At 40.9% G+C, this 18,082-nt stretch overlaps 1 protein-coding gene across 5 annotated transcripts in view; it reads right to left on the bottom strand.

The window, feature by feature from the left end:
• The window catches only part of ITGB1 (integrin subunit beta 1), an 81,302-nt gene that overhangs the window by 15,848 nt on the left and 47,372 nt on the right, over window positions 1–18,082 (bottom strand). For 4 of the 5 annotated variants that reach the window (XM_024129627.2, XM_055087798.1, XM_028495660.2 and 1 more), the window contains exons 2-7: window positions 10,670–10,736; window positions 8,501–8,586; window positions 5,168–5,390; window positions 3,510–3,680; window positions 2,744–2,982; window positions 252–407 (exon numbers count right to left, since the gene is read on the bottom strand). In XM_024129627.2, the coding sequence (XP_023985395.1) occupies window positions 252–407; window positions 2,744–2,982; window positions 3,510–3,680; window positions 5,168–5,390; window positions 8,501–8,586; window positions 10,670–10,736 (942 nt within the window). Of the gene's footprint in view, window positions 1–251; window positions 408–2,743; window positions 2,983–3,509; window positions 3,681–5,167; window positions 5,391–8,500; window positions 8,587–10,669; window positions 10,737–13,935; window positions 13,957–18,082 lie in introns of those variants that run through there. The other variant, XM_028495661.2, reaches the window with a different exon arrangement.

The following is an 18,082-nucleotide window of genomic DNA, read 5'->3' on the forward strand; positions in this document are numbered from 1 at the left end:
AGGCGCGGAGTCCGGAGTTGGCGGCTCCCTTCACCCCCAGGCCCTCATCTACACGGAAGGAAGCAAGCACAGAGACAGAGCCTCAAAACAGCACCACGAGCTTTCCTGCACATTAGGTCAGGGCCCAACTTACCAAAATAACAGAACCCCAAACCCTGAAAAACCCGCAAGCCAGTCACCCACAATACTCTTAGTATTAGACACTAAACTCAATCTGAATCCATTCAATATGTAAGGGGCTAAGCACTTACATAATAATGGCTCATTGTGTACACATCATTTTCCAGGTGACACTGTCCATCATTTGGTAAAACAATGCCACCAAGTTTCCCATCTCCGGCAAAGTGAAACCCAGCATCCGTGGAAAACACCAGCAGCCGTGTCACATTCCTCCAGCCAATCAATGACTCGAAAAGAAAAGTATTTCAGTTTTAAAATACTACCCACAATTCAGCATAAATCTTTTCATCTTTATGTAGGCTACCACTGTACTCTCAACCTAATTCCGCATCTTCTCTTTTCACAATGCCAATATCCTTGCTGATGAAGGCACAGAGACCACTGAATAAAACTCCTCCACCCCACTGTAAAACTCCACCTTGCCTGGCTGTCCATCTCTCTCAGCTCTTTTTTAAAAACTGTATCTTTTAAAGTCCATGTCTCTCTCCCCACTAGAAAGTATGCTCGCTCTGTGCAAGGCAGAGACCACATCGGGTTTTGTGCATCATCTTATCTTCAGCAGTCAGCACAGTGCTTGGCACATAGTAGGCGCTTAATGAGTAAATGCAAATGTCTCAGCCCACTCCCATCTTGGCCCGAATATCACTCTCTCATTCCCATCCATCCTTGCTCCACCTTCTGTAGCGTATACTTCCTTTATCAGCCACCACATTAGGCCTTCCTTTTTTAATTATAGACAAAAAGTACCTTCTCCAAAAACTTGCCCTGCTTTAACTCCACCCATTCTAATCCATCAGTACTGCTTATTTGTTCATTTATTTTATTTTCCACCTTATTCAGCAAAGAATTTAAAGTAGCAGTAAAATCCTCTTCTATGGTAATTTTACAATCACATCTGTCTAAATACTCAATTATATCTGTATATATCCTCATAAGACTCTAAAATCCTTGAAGGCAGGAATTAAGTTTATTAATGCCGGCAGTCCAAGTGGAATGTCTGTCTCTTTTTCATGTAGAGAAGTAAGTGGAACAGTTACTCTCAGTCAGCATGAGGAAAACCGAGAGTAGCGGCCACAGATGCTATGGCCTGTTTTAATCCCAAGGCTAAGGCACAGGCAGAGGCAGCCCAGAGAATGCACTCTCTACAGTGAGCTGCTAACAGGATCACAAATGAATGGCTGGAAAGAAAACAGGCATCAGGCTGGGCACTACCTGGAATATCACTCTCTTCCCCTTTAAAAGCAGAGACTATCCTTAAATTGCAACTACCCCAGTGAGAAGTCAAGAGTAACAATAATCTAGTAGTTAATGTTTGCTGGGTGCTTAGTGGCACTGTATATGGATTACCGTATTTAAACTTCATAACAACCCTATGAGGTTTATCTGTTATTATCCCTTCTTAAGGAGAAGGAAACAGCCCTCTAGAATGGCAAGGAAATTGCCTAGTGGATGAGCAGTGATGGGAACATTTGAAGCCATTTCCTAACAGTCTAAGGACTGTTCTCTTCAACACTATACCATATTATCATCTTGGGTATCAAGTTACACATTAAAAATTGGTTGGAAAATAACCATTAAGAAGCATCTGGAATCAAGGAAGGTCTTCTAGAGCACAGGGGTACTCTAAGGAAAAAGGGGCAGGGGGGAATGAGACAGTCAGGTACTTAAACTTTATCTACCTCACAATGTTTTCTAGTTTCAGCTTCAGCTGAATCATTAAAAGGTCACGTCAAAATCATCACCTGGTAAATGGGTCATAAAATTCTAACCACTAGTCCAATGGAGATCAGCTTACTACTACTGAAAATCTTGCAATTAAAATTACAATTATATGACTTCTCAAAATACCTGTTCTCATATAGCTTTCAAACTAAGACTTAAAAAGTTCTTTCTTTGGGCTTCCCTGGTGGCGCAGTGGTTGTGCGTCCGCCTGCCGATGCAGGGGAACCGGGTTCGCGACCCGGTCTGGGAGGATCCCACATGCGGCGGAGTGGCTGGGCCCGTGAGCCATGGCCGCTGAGCCTGCGCGTCCGGAGCCTGTGCTCCGCAACGGGAGAGGCCACAACAGAGGGAGGCCCGCATACCAAAAAAAAAAAAAAAGTTCTTTCTTTTTGAATGACTAAGACATGGGGAAGATACCTCTCAAAGGTGATAAGCAGCAGAAAACTGACCAGAGGAAAATGGTGTCTGAGACACAGTCCATTTGAGCACTTTTAATGCTCCTGGAGACGTCCCAGATAACCCCAATTCCATCTCAGGCACAAAGCCGGAAAGCTAGGGTTCCTGGGCCTCTTCTAAAAACCTAGAGCACCAGCTAAAGCTAAACTGCCCCACTGTTTCAAATGGTGAGCATTCTGGCTTTTAAAACCCTGTGTAAATAAACTAACTGCCTGGTTTAAATAGGGGCACAATGATTAACTATGCTTTCATAAAGCATTTGTAGTTGGAGGGAACTTAAGGGATTCGTCAAGCATGCTACAGTAATTAAGGTAATTTCTTCTGACAGCAAAATCACACTCAAAATTCACACAAATATCCTTTTGTAGAAAATGAATGCACTCACTCCACAAACTGCAACTTGCATGATTGCATCAAAGCCACCTTCTGGAGAATCCAAATTTCCAGATATGCGCTGTTTACCAACCAGTTCATTAAATACCTCCCCTTTATCAGTAAGGCTGAGCACATTTTTATAGCTAAATGGGCTGGTGCAGTTCTGTTCACTTGTGCAAGGGTTCCTGAGTTTAGCTGGTGTTGTGCTAATGTAAGGCATCACGGTTTTCTCCACAAATGAGCCAAACCCTGTGAAGGAAAATGCACACACAGTGATGACAGATGGAGGGTAGATGGATGGATAAACTGCATGAAAAAAATCAAGTACATTACCACCTGTAAGTCAATCTTTTTCTTTAATAAGAAATAATAAAGGTTTTAATAATTAGGTTTGGAAAGGAGATCACTGTATGAAAAATCCAGGTCTGATGTGAGATTAAGGCTGTATAGGCAGGTGTGGTCATACTAACTAGTAATGAAAAAAAACTGTAATCAACATGTTTATAAAATATATCAACAAATCAATGCATAAATTCCTGTGAAAACATGCAAGCATTTTATTACCTATGTGGTGTAAGGTGTGTCAAATAACATGATCGCCTACAGTAGCAGAGGAACAAGGAGGTGGAAAAATTATTAGATGTGTGACAGGAATATCAGTTCTCTCAAAAAGAAAAGACTAAAACCTGGCCTATTTATCTCACATGCATGTGGTGAAGAACAAAACTGCCAGTATCTATACAAAGGAAAACTATACATTTTCTCAAATTTCCTACCAATTCGGAAGTCTGAAGTAATCCTCCTCATTTCATTCATCAAATCAGTGCCAAGACTCTTCACATTCTCCAAGTCGTCTTTCATAGAGTAGGAGAGGTCCATAAGGTAGTAGAGATCGATGGGATAGTCTTCAGCTCGCTTGAATTTTAATGTAAATGTCTGTGGCTCCCCTAATTAAACAGAGATTAGAAAAGAAAATTAGCCTGCCAACAATCAAAAGCGAATGAGAAAAACCAAGTAAATTCGATCGATAAGGTATACACTATAAACTGTATTATCGACATAGTTTTTACAAAAACCTGGGCATTCCACAGGTAACTGAATCAATGGATGTGTTCTCATTTCAATCACAAATACTTAAAATGCCAGGCGCCAGGGATGGTGAAAAAGACAGCATTCCCGATCCACAGCAGGCAAGACAGGCAAACAGTGGGTTGATAACTGTGACAGAAGAAAACAGAACAACACAGACTAGACTGGGTGGGGGAGGCAGATACACTACAGGGTGCACCAGACTTTTTAGAGACTAACGTTATAACTCGAAGACTCTTCTTTGTTTAATGGGATAACCTGACTTTCACTGTAGAATACCTGCAGAAGAGTTTTAGATGATTAGAGAGACAAAGAAACTTGTTAAGATACTCTAGCAAAAATCTAAGAAAAAGATGATAAGGATCGGAAACAATGAGAAAGGAGAAGAGATGTACCAGAGGTGTGAGATATAATCCACTCAGAAAATACACGAGAAGGAAGAGGTCTGGGTGAAAAGTCATTAAATTTTTAACTTGCAGATTTTCTCTACAGAGACTTCTAGTTGACAGTTGGATAACTGGGTTTGGAGCTTAAAAGTCTGTGTTACAGCCCACAAATGGCTTTAAAGCCATGAGAGGAAAACCAACAATTAAGTGGACTACAAAGAGGAAGGAAGAAAAAAGACACAGAAAAGAGACTGGAAAGCACTGTTAAGAGATAAGAAATAGGAATGTTAACGCAGAAGCCGCAAGGAGAGCATTTCAAGAAGCTCAAAGGCATCGCTGGGACAGGAAGGTTAATAAAAAAAGGCCTGACGAGGGTCCACCAGGCCTGGTGGTGCCAGGTGCCAGCAGAGCTTTGCCAGAGCAGCTCTAGAAGTGGAAGGCTGCCAGCACCAGGCTGGAGAGAGAGCAGGAGGGGAAGGGGCGGTGGGGAGGCAGGCACGGGACAGTCCTCTGAGAGGAAGGGGCGGGAAACTAGAAGAGGAGAAAGGGGGCTTGTTTCTTCTTTCTTTTTCCCAGATGCAGGACTGCTACAGGTTCTTATGAAAACCTTAATATTTTATCAATACTGAACAAAAACAAAGGAAAAAATAGATTAAAATGTTGTCTTTATATCATGTAATTATACCAGAAGATGGACATTTTTATCTTTAAAAACCCATTAAATCTAATACTTTCTGAATCTTTAACAGAATTTACATTAGACACAGGTAACATTTACTTCAGGTACATGTGTCTTACAAAGTGTTATACCTGCAAAAAATTTCTAAAAGTTAATGTATGCAACATTTCTATTTGAGTGTCAGTCCACATGTGAAAATGAACCCTCAACAGAAACTTACATAAAGTTGTCAAAAAGCTCAAGTAGACACAAAGGCATTCATAGAATCAGATTTCTGTACCTGATCGTAATTGCAAAACCAACTGCTGTGGTTGGATCTGAGTAATATCTTCTGGCTGCAGTTTCTCTGCTGTTCCTTTGCTACGGTTGGTGACATTTTTATTTTTCTTTATATCTTTGGAGCCTCTGGGATTTTCGATGTCATCTGGATGACAGCCCTTCTTTTTTAAGGCCTCTAAATCATCACATCGAGCAGAAGTAGGCATTCCTTCTTGTAAAAATGTCTAAATGACATGTAAAATATAGGTATAAATAAAATGTATAGTGGTCAAACCTTTTACATAATCGTAACTGCAAATAACTAATTAAATTGCAAAATTCAGGTAACACATCTAATGTATTTCATTTCTAGTTTTTAAACAAAATGCTCCCTTCATCCAAACCATAATAAACAAAACAGATAAAAACAAAAATTTTTCCCCGAAAGTAACATCGTTATTGCTAATATATTACTAGTACCGTATTACTTTAGTAATACTTAGAGGACTGACCTAAGTGTACATTTTAACCGTTTCATGTTCAAATTCAGTGTATCTACTCAAAGAAATTTCTTTTGTGAAATTACTTATTTAGCATGATTAAGAGCCACTAATAATATACATAACCAAACATCAGACAAATATTTTTTCCAAAATTTCCCTTAGAAAAATTCTTAGTGTCTCTCATATTATGTAGCAAGCATTATTTTGAACAACTCAACGTTTAGGGAAAACATGTCACCCTAAAACCTTTCTTAAAAAGGAGAACAAGAAATTTACCACAAATTTAGTAGTACTCTTGGAAGTTTAAAAATATTTTAGGTATTGGCTATTATTGTAAACAAGCCTTTTAGAACTTATTTTTTAAAAAAAAAACGTAGTAAGTGATTACATGACAGGGTCAAAAACATATATAGGGTGAATTTTTTAAAAATAAAAAAAGTTGTAATGGTATGTGAATGGTACTTGTGGCATGGGGTAAAATTTCCACTAGTGACATGATTTTAAAATGTGATATTTTTATCAGATGACTAAGTGAAAGCAAAAACACTGCTGTTAAGATGCATGTAGGGGCTTCCCTGGTGGTGCAGTGGTTAAGAATCCGCCTGACAATGCAGGGGACACGGGTTCAGGCCCTGAATGTGATATTTTTATCAGATGACTAAGTGAAAGCAAAAACACTGCTGTTAAGATGCATGTAGGGGCTTCCCTGGTGGTGCAGTGGTTAAGAATCCGCCTGACAATGCAGGGGACACGGGTTCAAGCCCTGATCCGGGAAGATCCCACATGCCGCAGAGCAAGTAAGCCCGTGCGCCACAACTACTGAGCCTGCGCTCTAGAGCCCGCGAGCCACAACTACTGAGCCTGAGTGCCATAACTACTGAAGCCTGCGCGCCTAGAGCCCGTGCTCCGCAACAAGAGAAGCCACTGCAATGAGAAGCCCGCACACTGCAACGAAGAGTAGCCCCCACTCACTGCAAGTAGAGAAAGCCCGCGCGCAGCAACAAAGACGCAACACAGCCAAAAATAAATAAATAAACTTTTTTAAAAAAAGATACATGTAAAGGTTCTAAATACGTTTTTCATAAATGTGAGGAAGGGGAACAATGACAGTGTATTCATGTATATGTGTATATATAATTTTAAAATGTGTACTCCTAATAGACATTTAACTTTTTCACGTATACCCCTAAAAATTTGTATTTAGTTGGCCAAAAATCTTTTTTAAAATCTTGACATTGGGAAAATGAGGAAATGCCTTTCATTTGGGGTCACTTTATGTTTTGTATGGTTGTTTATTATCTACCAATTTCATGGTGCTGAATAAAGTGAGGATATTTATATACAAAGATTACAAAATGGTTTTGATCAGTTATTTTTTAAAGGAAACATAGTACTAAATGAGAGCCTTTCTGTACTTAGAAAAATTGGAAGAGAGAACCATGGGCCCGACGGTTCAAAGCTGCACAACTTTTATGTGTGGTCAAACCTAAAATGCTGCCAGAGCACAGGGGCCCAGTGCAGGATCCACTTCCAAATATCAGCCAGTCCAGGAAACTAAGATCACAACACTCAAGTAAAATTTCACTCAAGATATCCCAAAATACCTTCAGTAATTCAAGAATTATGCCACAAAGATGGCTAAATTATTGAAAGAATAGTTTGGCTAGGATAACCCTAAACCCCAGATAAAACTGTAACCCTCATAAAATGGATGCTGTTGTTGAGAACAGCACGTACCACTATTATAATCTTCTAAGTGAAACTGCTTTAAGTTCATTTGATTCTTGTAAGAACAGAGATAAAGGAGGCAGATCATGCTCATTTTCCAGGTAAGAAAACCACGAGTTTCAGTTAAGTAAGCCTAGTCCTAGACAAACTCAAGGCACTCCCTATTTCCTTCACTGTCTCCAATTTATTTCCAGAATACCGTTTTTAGGAGAACAGAAGGTGCCAGTAGAAAATTTTTAAAATAACACAACGAAAACTTCTCATTTTGTCTTTCATAGGTCAAATCATACGAAATATCTGACATTTGACCAGTAACACCCACAAAACAGGCACCTGACTGCGGGGTCAACTGCCCGAGTAAAAACAAACAATAAGCCTTTGACCTTCTGATATTATTCCCTCTGTAAATAAATTATATACCCTCAAAATGACTTCCCGTTACCTCCAGTCCCAACTTAGCATTCATCTGTTCATTCATTCATTCAATATTTAGTAAGCCTTGTGGAAGGTACCATGTTAAGCAATGTACAGAGATGACAACAGTGAATAAAATTTAAAGCCTAACCTCAATGGGCTTTGATTAGGATGCAAATCAAGTGTAATTAGGCAGGTTAATGTATACCTCTCCCATCATAAAAAAAGAGAAAAATCTAAAACAGTCCAATGAAATGGCTAGAGGTTTTTGGGAAGCTGTCCAATAGAAACAATGCACACTACAAAGGTGAGCTGCGTATGTATTTTTAAATTGTCTAGTAGCCACGCTGAGAGGAAGAAAAGAAAAAAGAAACGGGAAATTAATAATATATACAAAATGTCAGTGATTTCAAAAATCATCAGTGTTGAAATGCTAAGTCTTCAACCTCCGGTGTGTATTTAAGGCTGACGGCAACTCTCAATTTGGACCACCCGTATCTCAGGTGCTCAACGTCACCACACATGCCTAGCGGGCCCTGTGCTGGGCAGCACGGCTCCAGAGCATCACACGGGATTACACACAGGGCTGACGCTTATTCAATCAACAATGAGGAGGTGAAACGTCACATCGAGCACTTCCCAAGGATACAGTTTCGGGCAACACTAAATGACTAGAGAATAGATGGAAAGACTTGAACAATCTTACTTACGGAATTTGTGCACCATCCACAATTTGGCCCTGCTTGTATACACTCTCCACATGATTTGGCATTTGCTTTTAAACATCTATTTTCATCTGTCAGGAGAAACAAAGAACAGACCACTTTACTTGAAGTTTCAAGAGAGAGAACAGTGAAAAATCTGGATCACAATGACAAATAATACGAACGTTAAAATATAAACACTATGAACCGCATTACTAAGCTGATTCAGACCTACCCCCCAGAGAGAGGTGATTTGGGATCATCTTGGCACAGAGAACCATAAAAAGACACAGTTATCTCTCATGTCTTCTATAGCAAAGACTAGGTACCCTTAATCTATACATTTGTCCTTTTTTTCAAGGCATGATTCCAGGCTCTCTCATGTAGGACGGTCATTAATTCTCAGGAGTGTTCCTACAACTGGGTGACAGTATTATTTCTCTTCACTTAACTCATCGCACCACACCCATACCCCACCCCCTCAAGCAGGCATTTTCATTTTCCTTTGTTAAATACTTGAAAAGTCCATATTCATCCAATCCACAACCCCTTGGTTTTTCAGGTCTGTGTTCAAAGTACGCCATATAGTTCTTTAAATCCGTGTAAGGATCAGCAAGTCTGCCGTGTGGTAAGTACTAATATGGACACAGGCTCATTATAAAAAATTTGGAAAATACGTAAAAGTATAAAGAACAAACTAAAAATCACTCAAAACCTGCTCACTGAGATAACGACTGTTAACATTTTTTGTATATTTCTTCCCAGTCTTTTTTCTAAGCAGATAAATAAAACAATAGCAAGGAAGCAGGCATATACAGACATTATTTAAATGAAATAAAGGATATACATTTTATATACTACTTTTTATACTTAATCCAAATGTTTCATTCCAAATTCTTCAAAAACATGGCTTTAATGATTACATATTCCATTATATTAATGTATCCTATTTAATGATGGATAAATTTAGATTGTTTTTAATTGCATAGTTCACACATGCCACACGAACCCTCCACATATAAACACATACATGCATATATAGATGCACCCACTCTGATGACCATTCTTATAAAACTCTGATTATTGCCTTATCACAAGTTTAAAAAATATATACAAAGAGTATTAACTTTTAAAGATTCTCAATACACACTAACTTCTCTCCTGCAGTAATGTTCAAACACACACTCCCACAAGCAGTGTACACACACCATTTCACCACACCCTCAGCAAGAAACACTTTTTTAATGCAAAGATGTTTTTAAAGTCATTTAACAGATATAAATAAGAACATCAATTTAATTGTCAGTTACTGAAGGTTTCACTTTTTTTCTTATTTTTACTGGCTATTTCTTCTATAAATCTGTTACATCTTTTGCAAATTTTCTATTATCATGTTCATCTGTTTTTATTAGAGCTCTACATTTGTAAGTGAAATTAAATCCTTATTTAGTTTCTCATTTTGTCGATGGTGTTTTGACACATAGATACTTTGGTTTTTTATGTTACTGCTGGTTTTACGTAATTTAAATTTATCAATAACTTCCCTTACAGTTTCTTTCTTCATTTTTCCCTGTGGTAAGTCCTTCCACCCTAATATCAAACAATTGTTCTATGCAGTGTATTTTTTGAGATTTGGAGAACAGAACTGGACATCCGTTATTCCAGATGTGGATGCACCATGGTTTATAAGAGGATTAAATATATTTTCAGTTTTATTTTTCATTCCTCTCCTATATGACGCCAACATTTTGCAAGACTTTTGATCAAAGAGCAAGAACATCGTCTGGAAAGCCAACTGTTCCTGCTTTCATTCTTTTAGATAGTAGTGGATAGTTCATAATCCACTGTTCTACACATTTACTTCATTTCCTTCTAAAGATGTAACACGCCTTTGCTTTCTCTATGCTCGCTTACACACTCTATGATATTCCCCAAAGAGCTCTGTGCAGTGCATCCTATTCCCACTGTCACTCTGGGTGACTGGTGGAGAGCCTGAGAAAGGGCCTTGCAGGCACTGGAAGGGCCCCGCCCTCAACTCTGAGGGAGGTGAGGCCATGGTAAGGCTTTCAGAAGGAGCAAGATGACCTGATGTAGGTTTTTCCAGGAATCTAAAGTGGTCAAAAAGTGACACAAGATACTGAAGTGAAAAGACAACTATGAAACTTCTTTTTTTACCTGCTTGGCCAAACACATAGCAAACTGAACTGATCAATCCAATCCAGAAAATCAGTTGTAAATTCATCTGAAATATAAAATGTACCATGTTATATTAAGGAAAAAAAACATATAAAGCCTAATCATTGCCACTCACCTGATCGTCCGCTAATTTATAAGTGTAAATGCATCTTCCTCCCCAGCCCTCCTCCATGCTCAACATCCACCTCTCCCCCCAGTTACCTCACCTTCCACTCCAGATTCCCAGAATCCAATCTTACTTTTCTCCAAATCAATTATACATTAATATTTAATTAACAGTGCTCAAAACAAAAAGTGTCAAGTATTCCTACACCTAAAAGCTATTAATATTAAGTCTTTGTCCCATGGAATCTCTATTACCTGCTGTGACTCCTAGGGGGCCAAACAGGCATATCCATATGCCTCAGTTACCTCAACACTGAATGTTAGTTTGAGTGAACCTGTCAAAATCCTGATCATGTCATCCCCTTGCTTACAACTTTTCAATAGTTTTTATTTTTTCTAAGGCTAAGACCAACATCCTGCACAAGGCCCCAACTCAATTTTTGAGTTTGATGTCCTGTAACTATTTCTTAAGAAAATCAACTTCTGTGCATGGTATTAGTAAAATATCCAGTTCAATTTCCTACAATTTCTAGATCTACAAACTACACAAAAGTGGGGGGAGAGGGACATAAGAAGACCTGAAAGAGGTTTAAGTGTCTTTTAGAATCTCTAAAGAAAAATTAAGTAAGAGTCTGTATATTAAGCAGAATACCTCAAACTCCAACCATTAGGTATGTAACTGTTTTCTGTGAATCAAAGTTTTCACAACATTAATCTATACCTTATCAGAGTTGGTCAAAGACGGCTATAGCCACAGGTCACTGACCCTATCCCTTAACTCCTTTACTGCTCTTGGACTAGCAGCCAGTCTAATAATTATGCATGAACACCTGCCCCTTCCACAGAATGCAAAAAAACCAAAAGCAAATATAACACCCCCCCACCAAACGAAGTTTGGCTTTACTACTTAGCAAAGAGATATAAATTAAAGCAATGTAAGGTAAACCAGCAAGCAGGAAAAAAAAAAAAAAACAACGTTTTTTAACCCAACAAAACAACAGAACAAAGACTTACTGCAGATGGCTAAGAGAGACCAGAGATGGCTGTAAACTGGTATAACTTGGGGGAAAATAATTTAACAATCTATATCAAAAAGCATTAAAACTGTTTCTACCCTCTGACTCAGTAAACGAGCTACTAGGAATTCATCCTAATAATTTAAAATATAAAAAGTGATACACATGCACATACACTTTCAGTACAGACTCTAGCATGTTTATAACAGACAAAAGTGCCAACGTCCTCTAGAATGATGGGGAAAGGGCTAACTGTATCAACTTGATGGACTACTAGAGTCAAAAGAAAAAAATGTAGTAACATCAAAAGGTTTATAGAATAACTTCTGGATGCAAAGAGCACATTAAGATGACAGGTATGTAAAAATAACAGTATATAAACGTATAAAGTAACCAAAGAATCCTGGAGATGACAGAGTTATAAGCATAATATAAAGACAATGGGTTCATTTGTTTTTAAATTGTTCTAGTGTTTTCTTCTTTTCACTTTCTTAGTAAAAACAATTACGGCAGGGTACTGTGTGGAATTTTTTTCTTTCTTGGTGAATTTCCTTTAATAAGAAAAAAAAATTTCTTTCAAAACCTCTCATTTTCAAGGGCTTATGTTCCAGGATACAATCCCACAGCTCCAAGAAAATGCTTTAAAGTTATGCTCTGAGCACCCCTGGGATACTGGGTTTCCTGTCAAATGCTGCTCACATTTTCTGGTTTCCCAAAGAAAAGCAGCATGAATAACTTGCACAGTCATCCACTTTGCAACAGTGCTCAGAGCAGCCAGTTCTGTTATGCCACAGTTTTGCTTACGTTATTACTTGTGACTGCATCCAAAAGGCCAACAAAAGCTGCGGGTCACTGAAGTGTGAAATGCCTGACAGTTTACCTTTTAAGGCCTGACTAAAAGGTTCAATGTGTAAAAAATCCAGGCAGACTATAATTCTAAACAATTCAAATAATGTTATCAATTCCAAAGCTATGATTAAAAGGACCTGGAACAGTAAGACGCCCGAAGAAATGCATGACTGTGATGAATGGAGCATCTGGGCAGTTTCTACACAAAGAGAACAGAACAAATATTTGTTCCATATATGGACTCTGATACGTGTGTCTTCAGGATACAACTCAGGTCACCTTAAGGACCACTAGACTACCTTGGGAAACCTTTAAAATGTTACACAACTCAGAGAAGCACCACTAAGATAAAGTTATTTGGTAGCAGAAAAAGTTTCCTAACATTCTTAGGTCCCGTAGCTTTAAAATACTACTTTAATGCCATTTTTCTTTTCCTTCTATAAACCTTGATGCGCCAAAGACCAGCCTTCTGAGGAAGCAGGCAGCACAAGGGCTGTAGAGCCACCGAAAGAAGCAGGGTGGAGGGCAGCCCAAGGCCAGTAGCAGCCCCGCCAGGACGGTGGCCAGGCCTGCAAAGGCCAGGCTTTCTCCCCGGGAAGCAGAGAAGCCCTAGGAGACGGAAGACGGCGGCCAGCAGGGATAAAGGAAAGCCACGAGGACGGCCGGGCAGAGACAAGAGCGGAGAGGCCCTGAGGAGAGCAGGCAGCAAAGAGGCGGTGGGGCCAGGGGGCAGGGAGGAAGGATGGCACCCCAAGAGCTCCGGAGACTTCCGGACGCCCTGAGGCAGCACCCCAGGCCTGAAAACCCCTATCTCGGGAGGCGGGGCCTATACCCCAGGCGACCCTCAGGCTGAGAAAGGTGCCCCGCGGAGTCTCCCCCCGAGAGCACCCCACACAGAACAGTTCCTGAGGCGAGGCCACCAGGGAGAGAGGCCTTCAGGTCCTGTCCTCATCCTAACTTTCATGTCTTCATGACCAAAGGTCTAGAAATAGTTGTCTACCTGGGTCTCCGTCTCCCTCCTCCACCTGTGTAACTGGGTGTCCGCTTCCCACCGTGCATGTGAAACTGCTCTAGAAAAAGAAAACTTCCCAGGCCTATCCTACTCTCTGCAGCCATTCATTCATTCATTCAAAACTTTAGTGCCTGCCTACAATACGTGCCTGGGGGCATACATCAGTTTACCACCCAAAGAATTGACACAGCAACACTGACTACACCTCGCTGTTCTTTCTTAGCATGCTCTATTCCCGCGAACTTTACTGGCTTCTCCCCTACCTTCTGGACGTTCTTCCTCAGCCAACTCTTGTCAGGCTCTGTGCCCTACCGGAGATACAAAGATCGCTGTCTCAAGGAATTTTCAGTTCAAAGAAAAAAATACAAATAATTACAAAGTGATATGGTGGTTTCTATAATGAAGATAAGGACAAAGTGCACTGAGGATGCCAAAATCTGCCGGGGCAAGTTCAGAAGCTTCATGGAGGCTCAAACGGCAGCCTCACAGGAAACGGGCAGGCACTGGAGAGAAACACCCCAGGCAAAAGGTCTGCACGTGCAAGGCCACGGAGTCCTGAGAAGAACTGTAGTAACTTCTTTCCAATCTTATTACTAAACATACACGTTTGGGTGACTTCTCTCTCTCCCCGCAAACTGGAATTGATTTGCTCTAGTTTACAGAAAAAAGACTAGAACAAATGTATTTATACGTTATTTGTAGTTAAATCTGGTCAGTGGGATGAGTGATTATTTTATCCCTGTAATTTTCTAAAGTATAAATTATGTTAAAATCTTAAAATATCATAAAGGCCAAAAAGAATCTTCAAGTACCTAGGTATTTCTGAGACTTAAATTATAAGCTGGAAATAACAGAAACCGAGACCAGCAAGGTAGGAGGTTAGTCAGGTTACAGAGAGCCTTAAATGCCATTCACGCTAAGAGTTTAGATTCTATTCTACATGTAGCAAGGAAGCTGGAAAAAAATAGCACAGGGTAGTAACATGACAACATGTAAGTGGCAGAAAATCAGTGGGGTAGAGGATGAATGGCAAGACAGGAGTTACTGGACAGGTACAAAACTTACTGCTGAGGTTTCAGAGTAACAATGGACAAGAAGACAAGTCAGTGATTAGGAGGGATCTGAAGGTTGCTTAGATCAGGAAGATGGTTGCTTAGATAAGGTAAGGTGAGAGAAGAAGGGAATCATCACTCTCAAATGAAGAAGACAGAAGGAGAACGGAGTTAGGGGAGAAAATACTGATTTTGATTTAGAAATGTGGAATGTGAAAGGCCTGTGTGAAATCTAGGAAAGATACAAACTGGGAAATTAAGACCTATGGGCCTAGCTTGCAGGAATTCAGGGTTAGAGATACATACCCAAGAGTTGTGGATGGCAATGAAATTATGAAGATGGTTGAGAATGTGAAGAAAAGAATACTAAGGAAGAGAGGAGAGCTGCAGGCAGACACGAAGAGAGTGATGGAGCCAGGCCCCCCTGGAGCAAAGAGGCGTGGAGCACAAGGCGCATATTCCCCTGAATAGAGGGGCAGCATCTTTCTCTAAGTCAGGGCAGGGGGTAAAAAGCTGAGCGAGTTCACGCATGACAGCTCATGTTTTTTCCTGAAATAGGAAGCAAAGACAAGTGCTGGGAGAAAAGGGGAGGGGGGAGTTGAGAGATTGAAGAAAATCAAGAAGATGCCACAGGATTCTAGAGCAATGCTGAGGGCCCAGCAGGTACCGGACACCCTAATTATAAAGACACGTTTCTAACACTCATCTCACCTGAAACTACCTGTTAAGCGTCTGCCCTGACAGGTTCTAAGCACCAAGAACACAGGACCTAGAAGCATTTGGCATAAAATCAATGCTCAAAAACTTTTGCTGAAATACGTTAAACCGTATGACATTTTTCTTGGACATTATTTAGAAGCCCAGGAAAGAAGAGTTTCTCAGAATTAGTTACTATGCAGACCCTCTTTAAATAGCAAACAGTTACTGTAGATACCCTAGGGATAACAATTTTCAATTCACTGAAGTACATGCAAGCCAACTTACAGCTAGATATAAAATGCCTCACGCTCCAGGCTCTTGTAGATTATGAACCAAAATTCATTTACACATACAAACACAAACACAGGCACTGAAACAACATATACATATATATATATATATATTCTCAGTTATAAGGTGGTCAACCAGATAATCCACATACTGGTTGTTTATTATTATAATTATTTGCACAAAAGCCCAAAATTTTTAGAAATTCTTGTAGAAACACTCAAAAATCGCTGAGACTACCTCCCATGGGTCCTTAAACTCCATTTGAAACTGCTGAATTAATTCCATTGTTTACAGAGCAAGTGCAGGAGGAGGAAGGGGTCAAAGCAGTGGCAGTGCTGACAAAACATCAAGAGAAGAGGACAAAGTCAAAGGCCTAGAGATCAGGGTGCAGATGAGAGAAAGGGGCTAAAGAGCCAGGTGTAACATTTCAGGGTCAGGCAGTGTTGGGTAAAAGGTCTAGGTGAGGAGACAGCTATGGGAACTGGTTTAGCTGGGATGTGTTCCCAAAGCAGAGCCCGAGATAAAAGCATGTGTGCTAGCAGCTCACTCGGAGGGTGACCTGGGAACGAGAGAGGTGCTGAAGAGAGCAAACCAAGAAGAGAAAAGGCCAGGGTGCTTCAGCTACCACAGTGGGTGTATGGGGGCTTGCTCTTACTGAGAAGTTCTGAAAAGTGTATACAGTTCACCCCCTGAATCCATAGGTTCCATTGGCGGATTCAACCAATGACAGATGGAAAAAAAAATTTTTTTAATTCCAGAAAGTTCCAAAAAGCAAAACTTTAATGTGCCCTGCGCAGGCAACTATTTACATAGTATTTACATTTTATTAGGTATTATAAGTCATCTAGAGGTGATTTAAAGTATACGTGAGGAAGTGCATAGGTTACATGCAAATACTACACCATGGTATAAAAGAGACCTGAGCCTCTGCAGATTTGGTTGGGGGTGGGGCAGACGGGACGTGTCCTGGAACCAGTCCCCCTAGAATACCAGGGACAACTGTAGAAAGTGTGTCCAGAGGAGGATCACCGTGAAGACACACGTCTGTCAGTTCGAGTCCCCACAGGTAGAAGTTTGCCCCAAGGGCATGAGCTGCCCTACACTTCCAAGAACAACAGTGTAGCAGCCCAGAAGGCTGCTGCCAGCTTCTCATCCTACGGACAGACAGGGCTCGTTGGAGAAGCCCCAGGGGTTGAAAAGACAGAAACACTTGACGCGAGATGCAGTCAGCAGTCAGCCGGAGTGAGTCACAGAACTGCTCTGCACAGCAGCGGCGGGACCCAGAGGAGGCCAGGAGGAAGTGAGGAGGGCAGAAGAGGTCTCTAGGCTAGGCCAGCACTCAAAGCCGCGGGAGTTGAAAGAGCAAGAAAAGCGTTAGACCAGAATGTGAGAAGTATCACCTGCATTAACTCCTGAGAGCCTCAATGATGGCAAGAACTGGGGAGGGGATTTAGGCCGGGTGATTCACAGACAGACATATACATATATTAAGACAAACACAAACAACCTCTGTTTAAGATTTAGTATTTAAGATGTATGTAGCTCTTACCCATCTACTATAGATGTGTAGTAAGGCTGACCTGCCTTATGAATTGTCATCTTCTAGAAGTCAAGTCTCCATGTCCTCTGTACCTAGCACGGTATCTTAATATTTAATAAATAGGGGCTTCCCTGGTGGCGCAGTGGTTGAGAATCCGCCTGCCGATGCAGGGGACACGGGTTCGTGCCCCGGTCCGGGAAGATCCCACATGCCGCGGAGCGGCTGGGCCCGTGAGCCACGGCCGCTGAGCCTACGCGTCCGGAGCCTGTGCTCCGCAACGGGAGACGCCACGACAGTGAGAGGCCCGCGTACCACAAAAAAAAAAAAAAGGCAAGCTTAACAAGGGCAAGCAGAGTGCTGTGCTGTGCCCACCACTGTTTGCTAAGGCGTAGGAGAGCTCAGAGTGTGGACTGTGGAGCCAGATGCTTGGGCTGAAACCTCTGATCAACCCCTAACTAGGTAGGTGATACTGGAGAGTTATTTAATCTATGCCTCGGTTTCTTCATCTTTAAAATGGGCAAGGTAGTTCCTACCTTATAGGGGTTATGTGAAGTTTAAATGCGTTGTAAATATAAAGCATTTAAAACAGCATCTGGCACATTGTAAGGAGTACCTAGACGGTACTTGTTATCATTATACACATTACAGCTGGAGTTCAACAACTTGATTCAATAAAGAACTACGGTTTTTGTTTTTGTTTTTTTTTTTTTGTGGTATGCGGGCCTCCCTCTGTTGTGGCCTCTCCCGTTGCGGAGCACAGGCTCCGGACGCGCAGGCTCAGCGGCCATGGCTCACGGGCCCAGCCGCTCCGCGGCATGTGGGATCCTC

The sequence above is a fragment of the Physeter macrocephalus genome, chromosome 11, assembly GCF_002837175.3.
Source record: "Physeter macrocephalus isolate SW-GA chromosome 11, ASM283717v5, whole genome shotgun sequence".
NCBI lineage: Eukaryota > Metazoa > Chordata > Mammalia > Artiodactyla > Physeteridae > Physeter > Physeter macrocephalus.